The sequence below is a fragment of the Cloeon dipterum genome, chromosome 2 (assembly GCF_949628265.1).
Source record: "Cloeon dipterum chromosome 2, ieCloDipt1.1, whole genome shotgun sequence".
NCBI lineage: Eukaryota > Metazoa > Arthropoda > Insecta > Ephemeroptera > Baetidae > Cloeon > Cloeon dipterum.
In genome coordinates this window covers 28,827,188-28,843,587 of record NC_088787.1, presented here as the reverse complement: position 1 = coordinate 28,843,587, position 16,400 = coordinate 28,827,188, and the positions used below count along the sequence as shown (strand labels likewise).

Below are 16,400 nucleotides of genomic sequence, written 5' to 3'. Positions count from 1 at the left end.
CGAACACTAACAACATAAGGTGTTTGTTTTTCGGCATCTACGCATGCAGGGAAAATTTTATTTTGTTCTCTTGATGAGAAAAATAATTGAATCCAGCTCACATTTTTTTCGTTTTGTTAATTGCTGCGCATCCGATTTGACCGGTAAATTACTTTACAAACAAGCTGCGTATCTTGTAAAACAGCTCTCCGATCGGCAGATTAATTCGCTCTATATCTTTTTGGGAACGGTTATTTCCACTTTCTTTTGTTGGCCAGCCGACCATTAGAGATAGGTCGGGCTCTTTGTGCCACAGAGAAATGTGTTTTGCCGCCCAAGTGATTTTTCCTTGTGAAAGAGAGGGCAGGCAATGCGAGGGATGTGCGCGACACCCTGTTTGTTCCATTTTTCCCAAACGCGATTATCCCCGCACTATATCAATAGAACTGCGCGATCGTGACTGGACTACGCGAGTGACTGCGAACAACTGGAACAAAAGACGCGATTCACTCCGTCAAAGGGAAAGGAAAAATAATAAATGCGTTTTTGTCACGGCCAAATAAAACTGAATTTGTTAAAGCATAGTTGAAAGTAAATTAAACTCGATAAAACAGATATTCGGCTCTCTTGTCGAATCTCATTACTTTTCCACCCGAGCCATTAGTTTAATTTGAATTTGCATGCGGAACAGGAAAGATGTGTTGCCACATGTGTACATATGCGATGTGTGTGAAAATTCCAGTGGCTGGAGCGTGCGCGGCACATTGCGAGAGAAAGGCCGCTTCACACATAAACTCTCAACGCACCGTCACGTCCGTTTGTTTACCCAAGTGCAAATTCACTTGGACCAAAAAGAGCATCAGTCGGCCTCTCGCATCCCTCAATAATAAAGTGTACACTGCGAGTGCGCCAGACTGGCATTAACGCAACAAACACGCACACACACCTTTTAATGTACATTTACGCCTGGGTTCGAGTGTCATGCAAAATTAACTAACTTTGATGCACGTCAAACAACGGTTTTTGATGACGCTCTTCCTATTCATGAGCCCAGTCCATCCGAGTTTCTGATTGAAGGGTAATATGGATTTAACCAAAAAAATATGGCGACAGTAGTCATCTGAAAATTGTAACTTCTTAAAACCCATTTTTTAATTGTTCAATTTTACACTTGGTGCATGACGTTGAAATATTTTCGCATGTGCATGAAGATCTAGTTATACTTCAAATTAAAAATTAATTGTACCTCACCTTGATGTATGCGAATATATGACGCACTGTGAAATTTACCATTCTATTTTATCCGAGCTGTGCGTTTTTGTTTAATGTTCAGTCCCAAATAGTTTGTTAATTGCATTTTAAAACAGTTTATTTTATTTATTTACCACGGCTTACTTTTAGTTTAAAACTTTAAAAAATAATTATGCATCATTGTGACAACTTAGAGTGAAAGTTTTGGTTGAAATTAAATGCATGGTCCTCGGTGTATCAAGCTGTTTTTTCCGTATTTCTGCAAAAATGTCAGCTCTCAGACGGGACAGGAAGCTCATGAATATAGTTGAGCAGGACCTTTCTGTGGAAGTATAAAGATCACTATACACTCCGAGGAAGTTGCATTTAATTTCAACCAAAAATTTTTGATGACCTTGTGGGCTCCTGCCTTTATTGGCATTATATAAAAAAAATTTCGGGATCTGTTGACTATTATAATTTCCCAAAGTAGTTTGAAGTATTGCGAATTTTAACAGGAATATTTACACAAAATGGCAACATTTTTGTTCAATTAGTGAATATAAATTAGATAATATATTAAAAAAATTCTAAGCAAGTTATAGAATGAGTGTAACAACATTCTCTCTTAATTGGATTTCGCTAACTGCATATAATTAATTTTCCTAATTTTCCGATTTATTTAATGTTCAATGAGATGCACAGACACGTTTTGATTGTTTTAAATGGTTTGTTTAAATTTGAGATTCTAATTTCTGATGCAACAAATAAAGTATGTAAAAATGTTGTTACAAAAATTTTACTACCGCAATCTATCGAAAATTGAAAGAGCGAAAATGAATTATTTTAATTCTACACATGGGTGCAGATATCCCGAAAATCCATGTTTTATACTCATTTCAAGTCCATAGGTTTGTACCATTCATTTTTAGTTTTTGTAAGGACTGGAAAGCATGCATAGAGTTCATAACCAGCTGACTTTTAAAATCGCCTCTCCTGCTACAGTTTTGCCCTTCACATTTATCAGTCTGGCAAAAAAGCGGCCACTAGATTAGCCAGACAAACCAGCCCAAATGCACGCCAGAGTGGCTAGACTTATCGCGCGGCCGCAAAAATAAAGGGCACGCTGCTCCAGCGGCATCCTCTTTAATCCTTTGACGGACCTGCTGATGATGGCGGGGGTGTAGGCGATGGCGAGTCCGAGTGAGCTCAAAGAAATATCGCGTCCCTCGGCCAGCCAGCCCAGCCCAGGCAGCCAGCAGGCAGGCGGGCATAATTACTATGGCCCGCCAAAAATGACAGGCATGCGGCGGCGTTTAATCATGGAATAATGAAGGTGGAATTTTTTCGTCGCCTGCGGCTCCAGCGCTCGCGATGGAGAGGGAGGCGGTGAGTGCCTTTTCTGATGATGATTATTTGTTGGGAAATGCCTGCCAGGGGAATTAGCGTCATCGCGCAGTCACGCCGAATTTAATTTCCAGCCACCACCACTCGCTTTGACTTTTCACCACGCACACGTGTGTTTTGCGAATTTATTTATGCCCGCGTATATCGGGAGCTGCCCTTTTTGCAATTCGATTAGTTGGTTGAAATTTATTATTCGCTGCGCCGCTCACCGCTTTTAATAATTAATTTTGCATCTACCGAGTCTCTGCTAAAAATCGACTGATATATGCGAAGTGGAGGGTCAGCAAAGGATAATTAATCGCAAACTGGCGAAAAATAGTTAGCTGTCTTTATGAACAATTTTTAAAAGAGAGGAATCAATTTTACATTTTAGAACTAATTTGTTTTAAACATTATTTGCAACATTTTCACCAGAGGGTTTGAAATTTAAATTGCTTTTGTACAAAATTGATCCATTTTTTATTATATTTTGGATCGTAGTCAGAAGTCTTGGGTGGCTACTTTACTGGCTCAAATTAGAAAGTTTTAAATGATTTTCCACGCATCTGTTTATGATTTAATTGATGTTTTAGCTGGAAAATCTGATGATATCTATCTTATATTTTTAAAGATTTCACAATCGACTATATTATACAATTATAACAGTTTTAATTTAAGTGTAGGGCTCTACAGGAAAACGATTAAGAACATTTTGAATTAATGGCAAGTATTAATTAGGACATGTTTGTGGAATTTAGCAACAGATTTTCTCTAAACAGTATGTGCAATACTAAAATCAGGCCTGCGTTAAGTTTAATATTATAGATAGTATGTTTTGTCAATGATATTTTTCGCTTGTTTTGATTCCTATATATCCAAGTCTCTGAGTTTAATTTACTTTCTTGATTAACATGCAAACTTTGGAGCCGATATTCTTGCAAACTTAAAGGGAAACCTTCGAAAAAATTTTGCTCTTTCCAAATTTTTAGAGAGTAATTCCAGTAAAGGTAAAAAGTAATTTTCACGATTATTCTGTAAAGCTTTACTTTATGCTATTGCCAGGATTTGTTTTAAATCGTATTTGCATTCAATTTATTTGTATATGTGCTGGGTTAAGAATGAGAAACAAAAGGAAAAGAAGGAGGAGGGAACTACTACATATATTTGCAGGGTTCGCCAATTTTGCAATGCGCAAAAATGCACCACTGGTTTTTTGCGCAAAAACCGGCTGGAAAAACCCACCAGTCTTGGGTTTTTCCGCATTTTTCCGAATTTAACCCGAAAATAGTCAATTTTCGCTTGAAAAGAGTCTGAAATTTCAGAAAATTATGCAGAGAGTTAAAATTTTCAATATCTTGGTGGAACCAGTGGCTCTAATACTGATTTTGGTGTTTTTGAAAAGTCCCTACTTTTGGTCATCCATCATGAGATTTTTTTGTTTTCCATAAGAATATGCATGTGTTTTGGAAAATTGCAGAAAAACCCGCAAAAAACAGTTTTTTGCAATGCAGTGGGTTTTTCCGGAAAAATGCGAGTTTTTGCGAACCCTGTATATTTTTCCTTTTTTGAGGTATTGAAGTAACATTGATGCAGACGCAAATCCTTATTCGTCTAGACTTGTAAAGTTTATTTCACATTCAAATAACAAGTTTGTAGCTCTCTTTTAGACAGAAATAGTTTTTCAAAGACAAAGTTTCAAGCCAAGTGGTCAAGTTGCGCGAGAAGCCGCGCCCCTGCGGCATTTTCGCTTCAGTAACAGATTTGATCTCAATGGGCTGTGCGGACGTTAATTTATCTGCGAAACGCGTTTATTAAGGTCGCCGGCGGGAGGACTAATGAAACATTGTCGAGAGCGGCTCTGCGTGTGATCATTTGGGCGTAAAAGGAAGGTTCTTTGCCAGCAGACTCATCCTTCATGCCAGTGTGACAAACCAACCACAAGGAATTGTGCAAACTTTTTTCATATTATGATAGCCAGCGTACTTTGTCTGCACCATCTTTTAAAACTTCCTAATTTCGACCGCAGCCGCATATCATGGTCGTGCTCAGTAATAGCCGGGTTTAGCTGAATGAGGAGCTGAAAAAATTCCACCGACGCTCTGGCTGTGTGTGTGACCAAGAGCCGGAGTGCTCTCCACTTCTTCTTCTTCTTCTTCTCCTACTTTTTCCTCATCACGGCAACTGCAGGCGAAAAAGTTTGCTAGAGAGCTGTTATTTGGGAGGCCCAGTCGGGGCGAAATTAGTGTGGATTACGTGATTCTGCAGACTAGCCAGCGGCTCAGCCCCGAGATTAATTGTTGGAAAATGTCTCAATTTATTCGGCCATTTTGCTGTTCTCTTAATTCATTAATGAATGCATTTAAAAGAAGACGTTTTCTTGCCTTTCACGACTCCTGCAATATAAGAGCTTTGCAACCTGCGAAGCATATGTGCCAAACGCGTTGCTTACAATTCGTTGCGATGCAAACGACATGTATGTACAATTTATTTGAGCGATTGTAAAATGCTATGTCAATACTGCAAGGTTTTCGAAAGTAAAACAAAATTAATTTATAATATAAAATATCAAACGTACTATATTATTGAGTTCAATAAATAAAAGATTTTTCGTATTTACATTTGAAATGTAGGTGTTGCGGAGTGGCCGCACGGGTAGGGAAAGGAATGAACTGCTCTATTTGACTGCTAGAGATTGACTAACTTTATTTCATACTCCGCACTCTCTGCGTGCACACATTCATTAAATACCTGAGTGAATGCTTGGGATATATAACAACATTATGGAAATAATTATCGAAACAAAAAATTTTTATAATTAAATCATACAAATGCTTTTTAATTAGACGTTTCACTAAACTTGCAAATGACATTTTTATCTTCTTAATTATATCTGCACGGTTGATAGAAGTTTTATGTATTTATTGGACAAAATCGGTGTACCACGTATTAATTACAATTTTGTTTCTTCTAACAGGATGCTTGGGAATAATGTCAAAGGTTTGATAGAAGTTTTAAAAAATTCAAAGTTCATTGGCAATTTGTGAGCCATGGCAAAAAGTAAAGGTATTTTGACATAGCATTTTCCTCTCATGATTAGACTTTCTCGGCATTTTTCCGCATACGGACGGCAGCGAAGCAACAGCAGAGCGACGAGAGATAAATCGGGGAGCCACGCTGTCTGCGAGGGCGGCTGCGCGCCCGACGCACCCCCTCCGGCCGGCCGGCCACCCACCCCTGAGGCAGACCGGAGGCTGGCAATTCTGGTGGGACGCTCTCTTCGCAGGCACAGTCGCCTTCTGCTCGTCCTCAAGTCCACTGACTGCGCACTATGCCCGCCGCGGCTGCCGAGTGCCAAGTTCGCGACTTCACCTAATCGAGCCGTGTTTGTAAACCCACACCTTAGGCGACGCACACTTTCGGACAAAAACACTTGCATTTTCAGCAGAATGGAATTGCTCGCCGCAATTGTCCTTCTTGTCATTCTCTTCCGTCGCGGGGATGCTGCAATTCAAGGTAAGGATCTTTAAATGCTCGCTCTGTAAATGTGAAAATTTCATTACTTACGCTCTTGTAAATAAGAGTGCAACCTTTGCGGTATGAAAACATAATTAAAATAATGCTGTTTGCGCAACTAAATTTAACTTTCAAGTAAGACAGTATTCAAATGAAAAGGTGGTTTTTCCTGACACTCAAAAATTTATAACTACGACGTTTTAAATGCACTGTGTTTGTTACCATCCAGCAGATGTTATATGAGATCAAATCACTTGCGTTACATAGAATTTTAAATACAATATAACATCAACCAGGTAATTTGATTAATTCGAGATAAACAAATCAAAATGGGAACGTTCTTCAATATTTGGTGTTTTTTCAAGCTCATTTATTCTTATAAGTTGTCCATAGCCTTTATGACAGAGTGTGAGCTACTCTCAATTAAACTGCAATAGTCGACGAAGAACTTCTCTCAATACCACTACAATCCTCTTTAATGACAGTAATTAAATATCACGTGAGTGCACTCACTGACAGAAAAATAAACAACATAAAGAGAGAGTTCAGACATTAAAATAAGAGTTTCCGCTACTTTGTGTCCGACGAGTTAATTAAATTATTGCAATGCTGTCAGGCACACCCTAATAGTACATTTTTATAAGTAGCTTCACACAGAGATAAAGAATGGTTTTTTAACGAGATTCCCAGCGAAGCTAACTCATTTTTTGCGTGTCTGATGGAGACAGAGCCAAAACGATGTCAGCGCATAAAGATTAGACCGGAATTTATTCCACCACGAGAGAGAACCAAACAAAGGTTGTTAAAATAAAAAGATGAAGCGCTAGAAAAAGAAGCGAATCCGAGTGCAAACACTCGCCGGGCGTAAAAGAGTAACAAATGGGGCTAATTACCGTGATAGCTGCTGGAGCAGTCAGGGATAAATGGCGCCGGTCGAGTTTGTCACGTGCGACTGCGAGAGAGTGTCAAGGGGTTGTATTTATTTTGAGTAGTGGTGTCACGCCGTTTGATAAATTCCAACCAACACACCTATGAATGCGTGCTACTGCGGCGTGAATGCTTCGGTGCGTGTTTCTATCTCTGCGTCAAGCCATTCGCTCTTGCTGGGGCTGTGAGGAACAGCCAACGCGACATTTTGAGGAAAACGTTATTAATCCAAGTGATAAGGACGTAAAATAAAATAGAGTATATCTCAAGCATGACAATTTTACAGAAATCATTATAATAATTAGTTTTCTCATTTTGCGAGGTTTTTGCTTCATGTAAGATAAAAATCAACAGATCTGTGCGCATTACTGTGACTTGACATAAATACAAAACTTAGCGTGCTAGAAGCTTATTGAATCATAAAAAATAATTGTCAATATAATCCGTGAAATGCCCTCAGTAAAATAGATTTTATATCACATTCTTATTCAAGCTTTTTTACTAGAAAATATAAGTTTAGGTGGATCTGATTATGCTCTCCTTAAAATCTCAATCTATATAATTTTCAAAAACGTAAAAACACCCCTATTTTGCTGTTAGGGTTCAACCGCTACTTAAAAGAAATTAGAAAGTATCCCCAATTACTACCCATGATTGAGAAACAAAAGAAGATGGAAAATACGAACACTAAGCTGAAATTCATACTAAAATAAACGAGTTGACTATTTTTCACGTCCCTAAGCTTGGAGCTATCCTTTAATGCGTATATAAAGCGAGTGCCTCTGGGCTGCCATCGCTCGCGTTGATCTGATGCCAGGTGTGAAATATCTCTCTGCTAACTCTGTCTCGACCAAGAGATGCGGCACTGGAGAAGAGACAGCAGACTGGTGGAAAAATGCCCCTTTGGATTGAAATGCGGACGAGCTCTCTAGGTGTGTGCTTGTGCGCGAGCGATATAAACTTTTTATGAAACGTCTCATAGGGTGCAAAAAGTAGCAATTTTTGCTTTGCGGTGTACGAGCACGGCTGGGTTGTTTTTACAGCTTGAGATTGGCAATACAGAGGTGCAATTGTTTCAGCGCCTGCCTGCAAATTGCTTCGTTTGTACGCGAGAAGGTGAATTTCGATTGAGGAGTAATGAAAATAATAATGTCTGTAGGTGATTTCTAAACTTTGATTGATTGCACAGATGGGACCGATTATTTATTTTGCTGAAATCAATTATCGAGTTGATTTGAAACATGAAGAAATATCGATGATGGAAACACTGCAGTGTGGCAATTATTTCTTTGACGTCGTCGTTGAAAGCCCAAAGAGAACATGAACACATATAGCGTATGTAATTTTAGCGAGAAATCATTGAGGAGGCAATTCACTTACGTCTTTTACCTGTCACCAGGTTGATGAATATCAACTGCGCTAGAGAGCTTATTTCATCGCTGCGTAGACCCGTTTGTGTTCTCTTGTTTCTCCATGGTTAAAAGCCTTTTTGCTAATAGTTTGAAAATGTAATTAATATGTAATAATTTGAGCATTTTGCGAGTGAGTAATACGGGAAAGCACTCAGTGATTATTGAAAATTTCCAAAGAGAAACTTGTATAAATGATTGGTTTGAATTTTTGGTCTTTAACCCGCTGCTCTACCCTATCTGTGACTGGTTTTATTTGTTTGAATCTGTGTAACTCCCTACAGAAAATATAAATTTAAATATTTAAATTAATTTGAATTTTTTCAAACAACTAGCAAAAATTTACAAAGATGAAAATAACAAGTGATAATTTCCTGATTTATCGTGATGTATTTAGATATTTCATTCACAGATAACAGCTTGTTTTTAAATGATTTGTTATTGTTGCGAAAAGTTAAGAGGTTTAAAATATGGCAACGTCCAAATGATGGTGAACCTTCTCAATTAATTCATTCACTTTTTACGTTTGATGTCTTCTACCAATATATATAGGACTCATAAGATATCAATTAGTTAAAATTAACATCTCATTATTTAAAATCTGTTTCATTCTGATACAAGAGATTATATAGCAGTAACAGTTACTGTCACATTTAAAAAAAATGCAAAGCATTCGCTGGATTTGGTGATAGTAATTTTGGGCTTTATCCTTACAAATTCAAACTACCAATCCGTTAAATTAGTCAATTAGGCAAAATTGTCAATGGAGCCAAATTGTAATTCATGAATTTTTTACACCCACATATGAAAGCATCAACTCACTGTCAAATGTGTAGCTAGCGGGTTAACGTCGAAATAGAGAGAGGCTTTGCACAATCAAAACTATCACGAGCGAGAGCAAAATAAAACAAATGTGCGCAAACCAATTGCGAAGCAGACACCAGGCAAATAAACGGCGTGGGCGTCGAGCCAGCAGCAATGAGAGAGGAAATTTCTCGCTCGCTCTTCTTCTGGCAGACGCGCACCATTTGTTTACTTATTCACTGCAGGCCTGGTCGGAAGAGCACGTCGCTTTTTTGTACGAGCGCGTGTGTACCTACTCTTGATCACCGCGTGTTTTTATTTTTCCAAATAAATCCGGTGTCAAAGGCGCGCGTGTACTTACTCGTTCCGAAGAGAAACGTCGATTGGGCGGGTAATCCATCAGGGTTATTTTGAAAGTGCCAGATCAACCAGTTTGTTCGGCCTAATCGACAGACTCGTTTATTCCGAACTGAGATGGATTGAATTTCGGCCGCGCCGAGCAGCGGCTGACAAAGTGTCGTATTTACACGTGTGAGCCGCTGATCATTGCGAGCAGAAATGGAAATCCATTAGCTCTCAAGAGGAGTAAGTCGGCAGTTTGTAAAGAGACTCTGATCGATTGAAAAAGTCGGTGAACGCGGTGACTTCTAGACTCACGTGAGTGCTTTCAACGTGTGTAATTGAATTAGGATTTATTAAGCGACATTGACATTAAAAAATAAAAACCCAAAAATACAGAAAAGCCCGCGGGTCAACCTATTCTGCCTCCCTGAGGAACCGTTTTCATTTCTAGGAGTGGCAAAGAGGAAAAAACTATGACTGCTGCTTTAGCATGCAAACGCTCTGCCGGTGTGAAATATCGCGGGCTCGTCCATCTTTTTTGCCGGCAGCGCACCGGCGCGGCTGTATTTTACGTGAAATGGCCTGTAAAATCGCAGTTTTACGCCCGCCTCTTTGTGGAAATTGAGACGATTTGAATAAAAACGGTGCTTTACGAGCGGCGCGCTTCCCGGATCATCCAATCAACCCTCATTCGGGCGAGCCGTAAAATTAGGAGGCTCGCGAGTTTGTCGGCGGCCGCCGGAGACGACTGTTTCACCGCGTCTGATCGTTCTCATCGGCGCGCTGACGGTTTAAATTTTACGGCCGGCACACGTCAGCACAATTTGTTTGGAGCAAAAAGCTGCCGCAGTCAGCGCAAAACGAGAGCGAAAGCAGCCCAATTGCGCTTGATTGAGTGTAATCCTGCGGGTGGCCGACGAATCAGACCAATCGCATTACGGGCCGCGGATGAGGCATCACTTGGCCGAAAATTCCCTTCATAGCAGCAATCACCGTGAACCAGCCAAGTGACTTTCACGTCTCAAGTTGAAGCAGAAACTTGCCAGACTACAGAGTGTCCCCTGAAATGTTCCAAACTGACTAAATGACTTCTATGGCAAAGTTGGGAGCTATTGTCAGAAGGAACAAAGAAAACCTCCGTGCGTCGTCGCGGACTTAATTTTACAATGTTAATTGTGTGTGTTAAAGCAACAAGGTGCAATAAAAAGTGCTCTGTCGTTCTAAAATTAAAACATTGAAAGCTTGTTGATTGATCCAGTAAAATGATAGAAATAGATTCTTGTGGAGGGTTTGAAACTTAGGATACAAAACCTAATAGATTGATTTAATTTATGAAATTGATTTTACAATTGCTACTCCCCTGTGTGAATAAACAAGTAATAGGTGGCTTAAAAATTGAAATACATTGTCAGAGAAAAGAAAATATTGCACACTCTCACATTGTACAGCTGCTGTTTCGGCCTCACGAGCCCAATCAGCAGTACTTTGCCTCTAAAACAAAATTCATATCACAGTATTAGCTGCAGAGAATTCTGAATCAGCGATCTCAGAGCACAGACGAGAAGGAAAGCAAGAAACAAAATCTTGAAACTCCGTTACCTCGCTGTTTTTCGCCTATGGGAATAGCCATCGTAAAATCAGTTTTATAAAATTAAGACCGCTTAATAAAAATAAAATGCTCACATTGCCGATTAAAAATTGGTATTAATTGTAACTGAATATCGAATTCATAAAAATATTTGAATTATTGAAATAAATATTTCCAAAAATCATCAGCGAATTCGGAAATAAAAAAAGAGCAAGCACCTTCCAAGTGATCTCATTGTTATAGTTTTAAACCCTTGGATGAAATTTCAGAATCTCGACCTTGAAGTTATACAGACGGGGACATTATTTATATTTTTTATGTTAATTGGCCAGAATCGGTATTACATCAAATATGCAATACAGTGGCTTTCCAGCGCAAGTTCTGACACCAGTTTTGCCCAACGCCCTCCACCATAATTATTTTTGAGGGCACGCATCCGGTGGTGAATGAAATTCCTGCGAGCCAAAAACATTCTCGCGCCTGACCAAAATAGCCGACCGCAGATTGGTACGAGTGGCCTCACAATATCACGCGCATCACGTGCACGCGTGCACACACGCACATGTAGCGCGATAGGCGACAGTCGCTAATAGTTAGCGTGTCTAACAGAACAGTAAATCAGTCTGCGACAAACAATAAATCACGCGGGCGAACAAGAAAATAATATTTGCACAGCCTAAATTAAACTTGGCGCTTGCAGGCGGCGAGAATTGCTTTGAAAGTCTCCATCTGGCTGCGAATATTCTCCAGCGGAGGCGAAAGCGAGCCAAAAGATAAAGTGCAAAGGCGTTACAACCACCGGCCGACGACGACGGCGCAATTGGAGCCGCTCCAACCCACTAATAACGTCGTTAAGTATTTTTACATCGACGACAGGAAAAGAGATGAGCGCGTGGTCGAAAAAGCTGAAATATGAGACAGCCGGTGACACGATCGCAGAGATGGATTTTGCCTCTTTTTCGGTGCGCGCGGGATCAAACAGAAATTCTTTATTGGGACGAAAAGCTGCCGCCGCCGCTTGTCTCTCAAACTTTGCTCACAGCGCTGTCATTTTTCCGGCCGCCCAATTAGGCTGAAAACGCCGCACAAGCTTTTGCAGACGCAGGCAAATTTGTCAAGCGGTTTTGAGACTCCCGGGACGCTCTAGCTCTCGTGACACGGAAATTTCCCCTCATACCTAGCTCTGCAATTCTGATGAAGTGGATATTACTAAAATGAGGAAGAATTTTTTTTAAATTATTAATCTGGGCCAAGTCAGCAAGAATCTAACATTGGATGTTTCTAAATTAATTTTATAAGACACATTTGGCCGTGCAAATGTTTCAGAATCCACTTACTTCTAAATCTCGTGAGATTGGCTAGTATTTTAGGCATCTGATATTGATTTTAGCCTTGACCCAAACACATTTAAATTTAGGGAAAAGTTAATTTTCCCATAATTTGCCTCAGCTATACATATATGCTTCACTTCGTCTATTTGGTATACACTTTAATTTTATAATCATATTAAAATACTTGTATTAAATGTGCGAGGATAAATAAACCCTAGTGCATTCAAACAAAAAGTGTGGCAAATTTTCCTTGTCAAATACTGAACTTACTGACTGATTTTCTATTTCCCTCTGTTATAAAAAAACAAAAAACAAATGTTTTGTATATTTATCTGTTGTGTTCTGAATGTGGGGAGGTGTGGAGCATAGTTCCTCTGCTGATCCGCAATAAAAAATCACTTTGAATCTAAATCAAATTATTCTAAAACAAATACGAAAAATATATTTTAATGAAATCAGTTACAAATTTGTAAATTATGTTGACCATGTTTTTGGAAGTACATAATTATAAGCTTAATATTTTTTTATATATATGATATTTGCTTTAATTTAAGTGCATTCCCCGAATTATGCGTTTTTAATGTATATTACTAAAGGAAATAGAGTTAGCTCGCACCAAATCAGAAATCAATAATTTGTTTTTATCTCCAAAACCCCAAATCGAATTATTATACTTCAAAATTAATTCCCCTCACACTGCAAATCAGGGGTGAGAAAATATCACCCCGCCGCATGTCACTGCTGCGCGGTGCGAAAAACTCACCTTTGACACCCTAGGTATAGTAACATACGGCGGGGTGAGATTTTCTCACTGCAGCGCAGTGACATTTTCTCACCCCTGACTTGCAGTGCATTTGAAGCACAAAGTGGTTTACAAAGAACACGAAAAGACGAATACTCAGTTGTTATTTAACTCGTCTTAATTAACCGCTTAACCACGATTTCACATCGGCATTGAATTCAGTGTAGACCAATCATTTTTCATCAATTTACTGAAGAGATGCTAGAGATGATGCTTTAGCTTCTACCAAGTCTCACTACTTTTACCACCTCGATGAGTACATGGTGGGTGAGGAAAAACGCCTAATCTGAGCGTAAACAAGCACTGGAAGCTGGTGGATCCGCAGCGCAAGCTTAAACAAATTGAGTTGCGCGTGGATGGGAAACGGGCAAAGTTGTGCTTTGCTTTCTGTTTACTGTGCGAATACGAAATGCAAACACCTTTTGCTTTAGTCGAGTGATGAAACAAAAGCAAAACAATTTAGATTGGTAAATTTAGAGTAAATTTATCTCTAAATTTGGCAAATATAGAAATCTCTTTTCCACCTGGCCTACTCGAAAGAAATTAAACAGAGACATTTATTTATTTAAAAAAAATGTAAATCAGTCAGGCATAAAAACAATTTTATGAAATCATGATTTTTTTGTTTTGTGATGTCGGGATTATAGAATAATAAAAAAAATTAGACATATTTTGCTGTAATATAATAAAATAGGAAACTTTGACTCTCTAATATTATTGAGGTACCAATGACCTAATTAAGCTGATTATATTATGAAGGGTGCTTTTAAAACTACGATTTAATTAGCACTAAGCGTTAACAATGAGTTAACATTGTAGAATATATGATCGCACCCACTTGAAAAATCAGCGCCTCCAAATCATACAAAAACATTTTGTTGGTATACAAATTTCTCTACAAGCTTGATCACTAAATCAACTTCCTCAGTCATGTGAGCTGCAGATGTAATGTATCAACGTGCGTGCCAAAAGAATTCGGGTGGGATTTGCCCGGTCGACGACATTTAACAGGTTCTCGAGTGATGCCAAAAAAAGCTCGTCGTCTGCGCGTGTAATTGCGACTGAGTACTTGTGGGAGCACGTGTGTGTGTGCGGCAAGGTAATTTCGTTGGCGGGTTGCTGCCACGCCGCTGTTGTGTTTGCCTTGCCGAGGGTGCTTAACTGAACCATCACATGCAAAAGAGGCCTGAGGGGGATTGTGAAAAGCCAGGCGGGCCTTTACGGCCTTTGAGTGCGCGGCAAAAATTCCGCTCTTAAAACAATCAACAGTGAGAACGACTCGCACGTTAAGTTTCATTGTTGCCGTTGTTTAGCGTGCGCTCGCAGGCCCAATCTGCGTGGAGGGCACTCCTCACCTACCCTTTTGATTTCCGCAGGTCGGGTGCAGAGAGGAATATGTCTGGCCTCTTCGCAGCTACGTACTTGATTGGGTTTGCGCTATGATACATAAATTAGGTTTTATGGGTTTGATCGATTTATATTCCCTCTTGGACGGGTTATTGATAGAAATTGCTTCTTGGGCAAATAAGGTTTCTACCCACCTCAGCAACTCAATATTATTCAACCATTACGAAGTTTTGAATATAAAATTACACCCAATAGAGAGACAAATTAATTGGTCCATTGAGCAGTTGGAGTTAACCCATAGTATCTTGAAGCCTGAGCCGAGTGATTTTATACTACGACGAGGTGGCTGGTGGCCATTTTCAACAGAGGCTACCAATCATGTTTATTTATAAATTGAAGATTTACAGTGCTCTGCTCGGCTGGTTGAGTATCTTTAAATTACTTTACATTTTACCTGTATAATCTAAATACTAATTTTTTAATTTGTATAATAATGTACCTACAAACTGTTTCGGAATAATTTATTAAAAAATATTGATATGAATTAAATTATATTAAAGAAGCCACTCGAAGAGTGTTGAAATAAATTCCGGACAAAACATGATACTTCCTCGTTGTCAAGGACGTCAATTTATTTCCCGGCTAGTTTCGGCTTCTGAAGCCCTTTTCGTGATAAGGAGGAAATACAATATTCGGATTTTATTTCAACATCAGAATTTAACTTCAATGAGGAAATTCAACAACAAAAGTTTATCTTAAATTGATGTAAAGAACTCATAACTGTTTCAAATTTGTAATTCAAACTTCAACTCTTATACTTCTCTGCACCAAGACGAAGGAAAAATAAGAGAGGCTTTCGTTTACCGAATTGAGCTACAGACCACCTTGTAGCACTGCCGATTCTGGAAGTGCAATGGTGGAGACCTTGCATTCGGATTCATTTCTTTTATTAAGGTTAAAAAATATTTGGTTAACTTGGAGCTGAGCTTGCATAACCAGTTTAACGTGTAAAATATTTCTCTGTCGGTGTCAAACTCTACCTATCAAAGTAAAAGGTAATCAACCATCTATATCCATGATTTTTTTGCGGGCCAATCCTCGTGCAGGTGGCACCAGGTTTCGACTAAACACACACCAACACCAGCGACTCCCCCAAGGAGCAAAAGTTTGGAGAGCGAGGAAAGAAGTAGGGTGTCCGTGGCCGACACACACACAATAGAATTTTTGCCCAAGCACTCTCTTTTACCAGGCGCAAGCAAGAGCGAGAAGCATCGCTATAAATTGTTGTTTGAGTGGGTGCTGATGGAATAATATCTACGAAAAAGGCTTATAGGCTGGAGCGAGTTCTCCAGGGGGCTGATGCGAAAGTGATGAAGCGATTCTCGCAACAATCACACAGCCAAATATATTTCATTATCAGATGGCGCGCGCAACAACTCCATTCGCCGGCCTCGGGGGAATAAATTGCTGGCTGGGCGCGGATAAAGAACGCGCGTTTCCACATCAAGTTTCGGGCCCAAGGATTCAGCGTGTTGCAGCCTTTGTGTGCAACTCGAGCAGCAAACTCGCACCGCACCACTTTGAGCGCTGCAGCACACTCTAATACACTGGCAAAGCGTTATCTCGCAGCCGCAGCACTAACTGCTACCGCGCTTCTCTGCTGGAAAATTTTAATTACGCTCGCGCAGTTTTGCTTGCGACGAGTGCATGCGGCTCAATTGCGTCTCCTGCTTGTTTTTACC

At 39.6% G+C, this 16,400-nt stretch overlaps 1 protein-coding gene across 2 annotated transcripts in view; it reads left to right on the top strand.

The window, feature by feature from the left end:
* The first annotated feature begins 5,868 nt into the window (after positions 1-5,868).
* LOC135936448 (lachesin-like) overlaps positions 5,869-16,400 on the top strand; it is an 87,968-nt gene continuing 77,436 nt past the window's right edge. For both annotated transcript variants that reach the window (XM_065479258.1, XM_065479257.1), the window contains exon 1: positions 5,869-6,108. In XM_065479258.1, the coding sequence (XP_065335330.1) occupies positions 6,042-6,108 (67 nt within the window). In that variant the 5' untranslated portion in view covers positions 5,869-6,041. The remainder of the gene's footprint in view (positions 6,109-16,400) is intronic.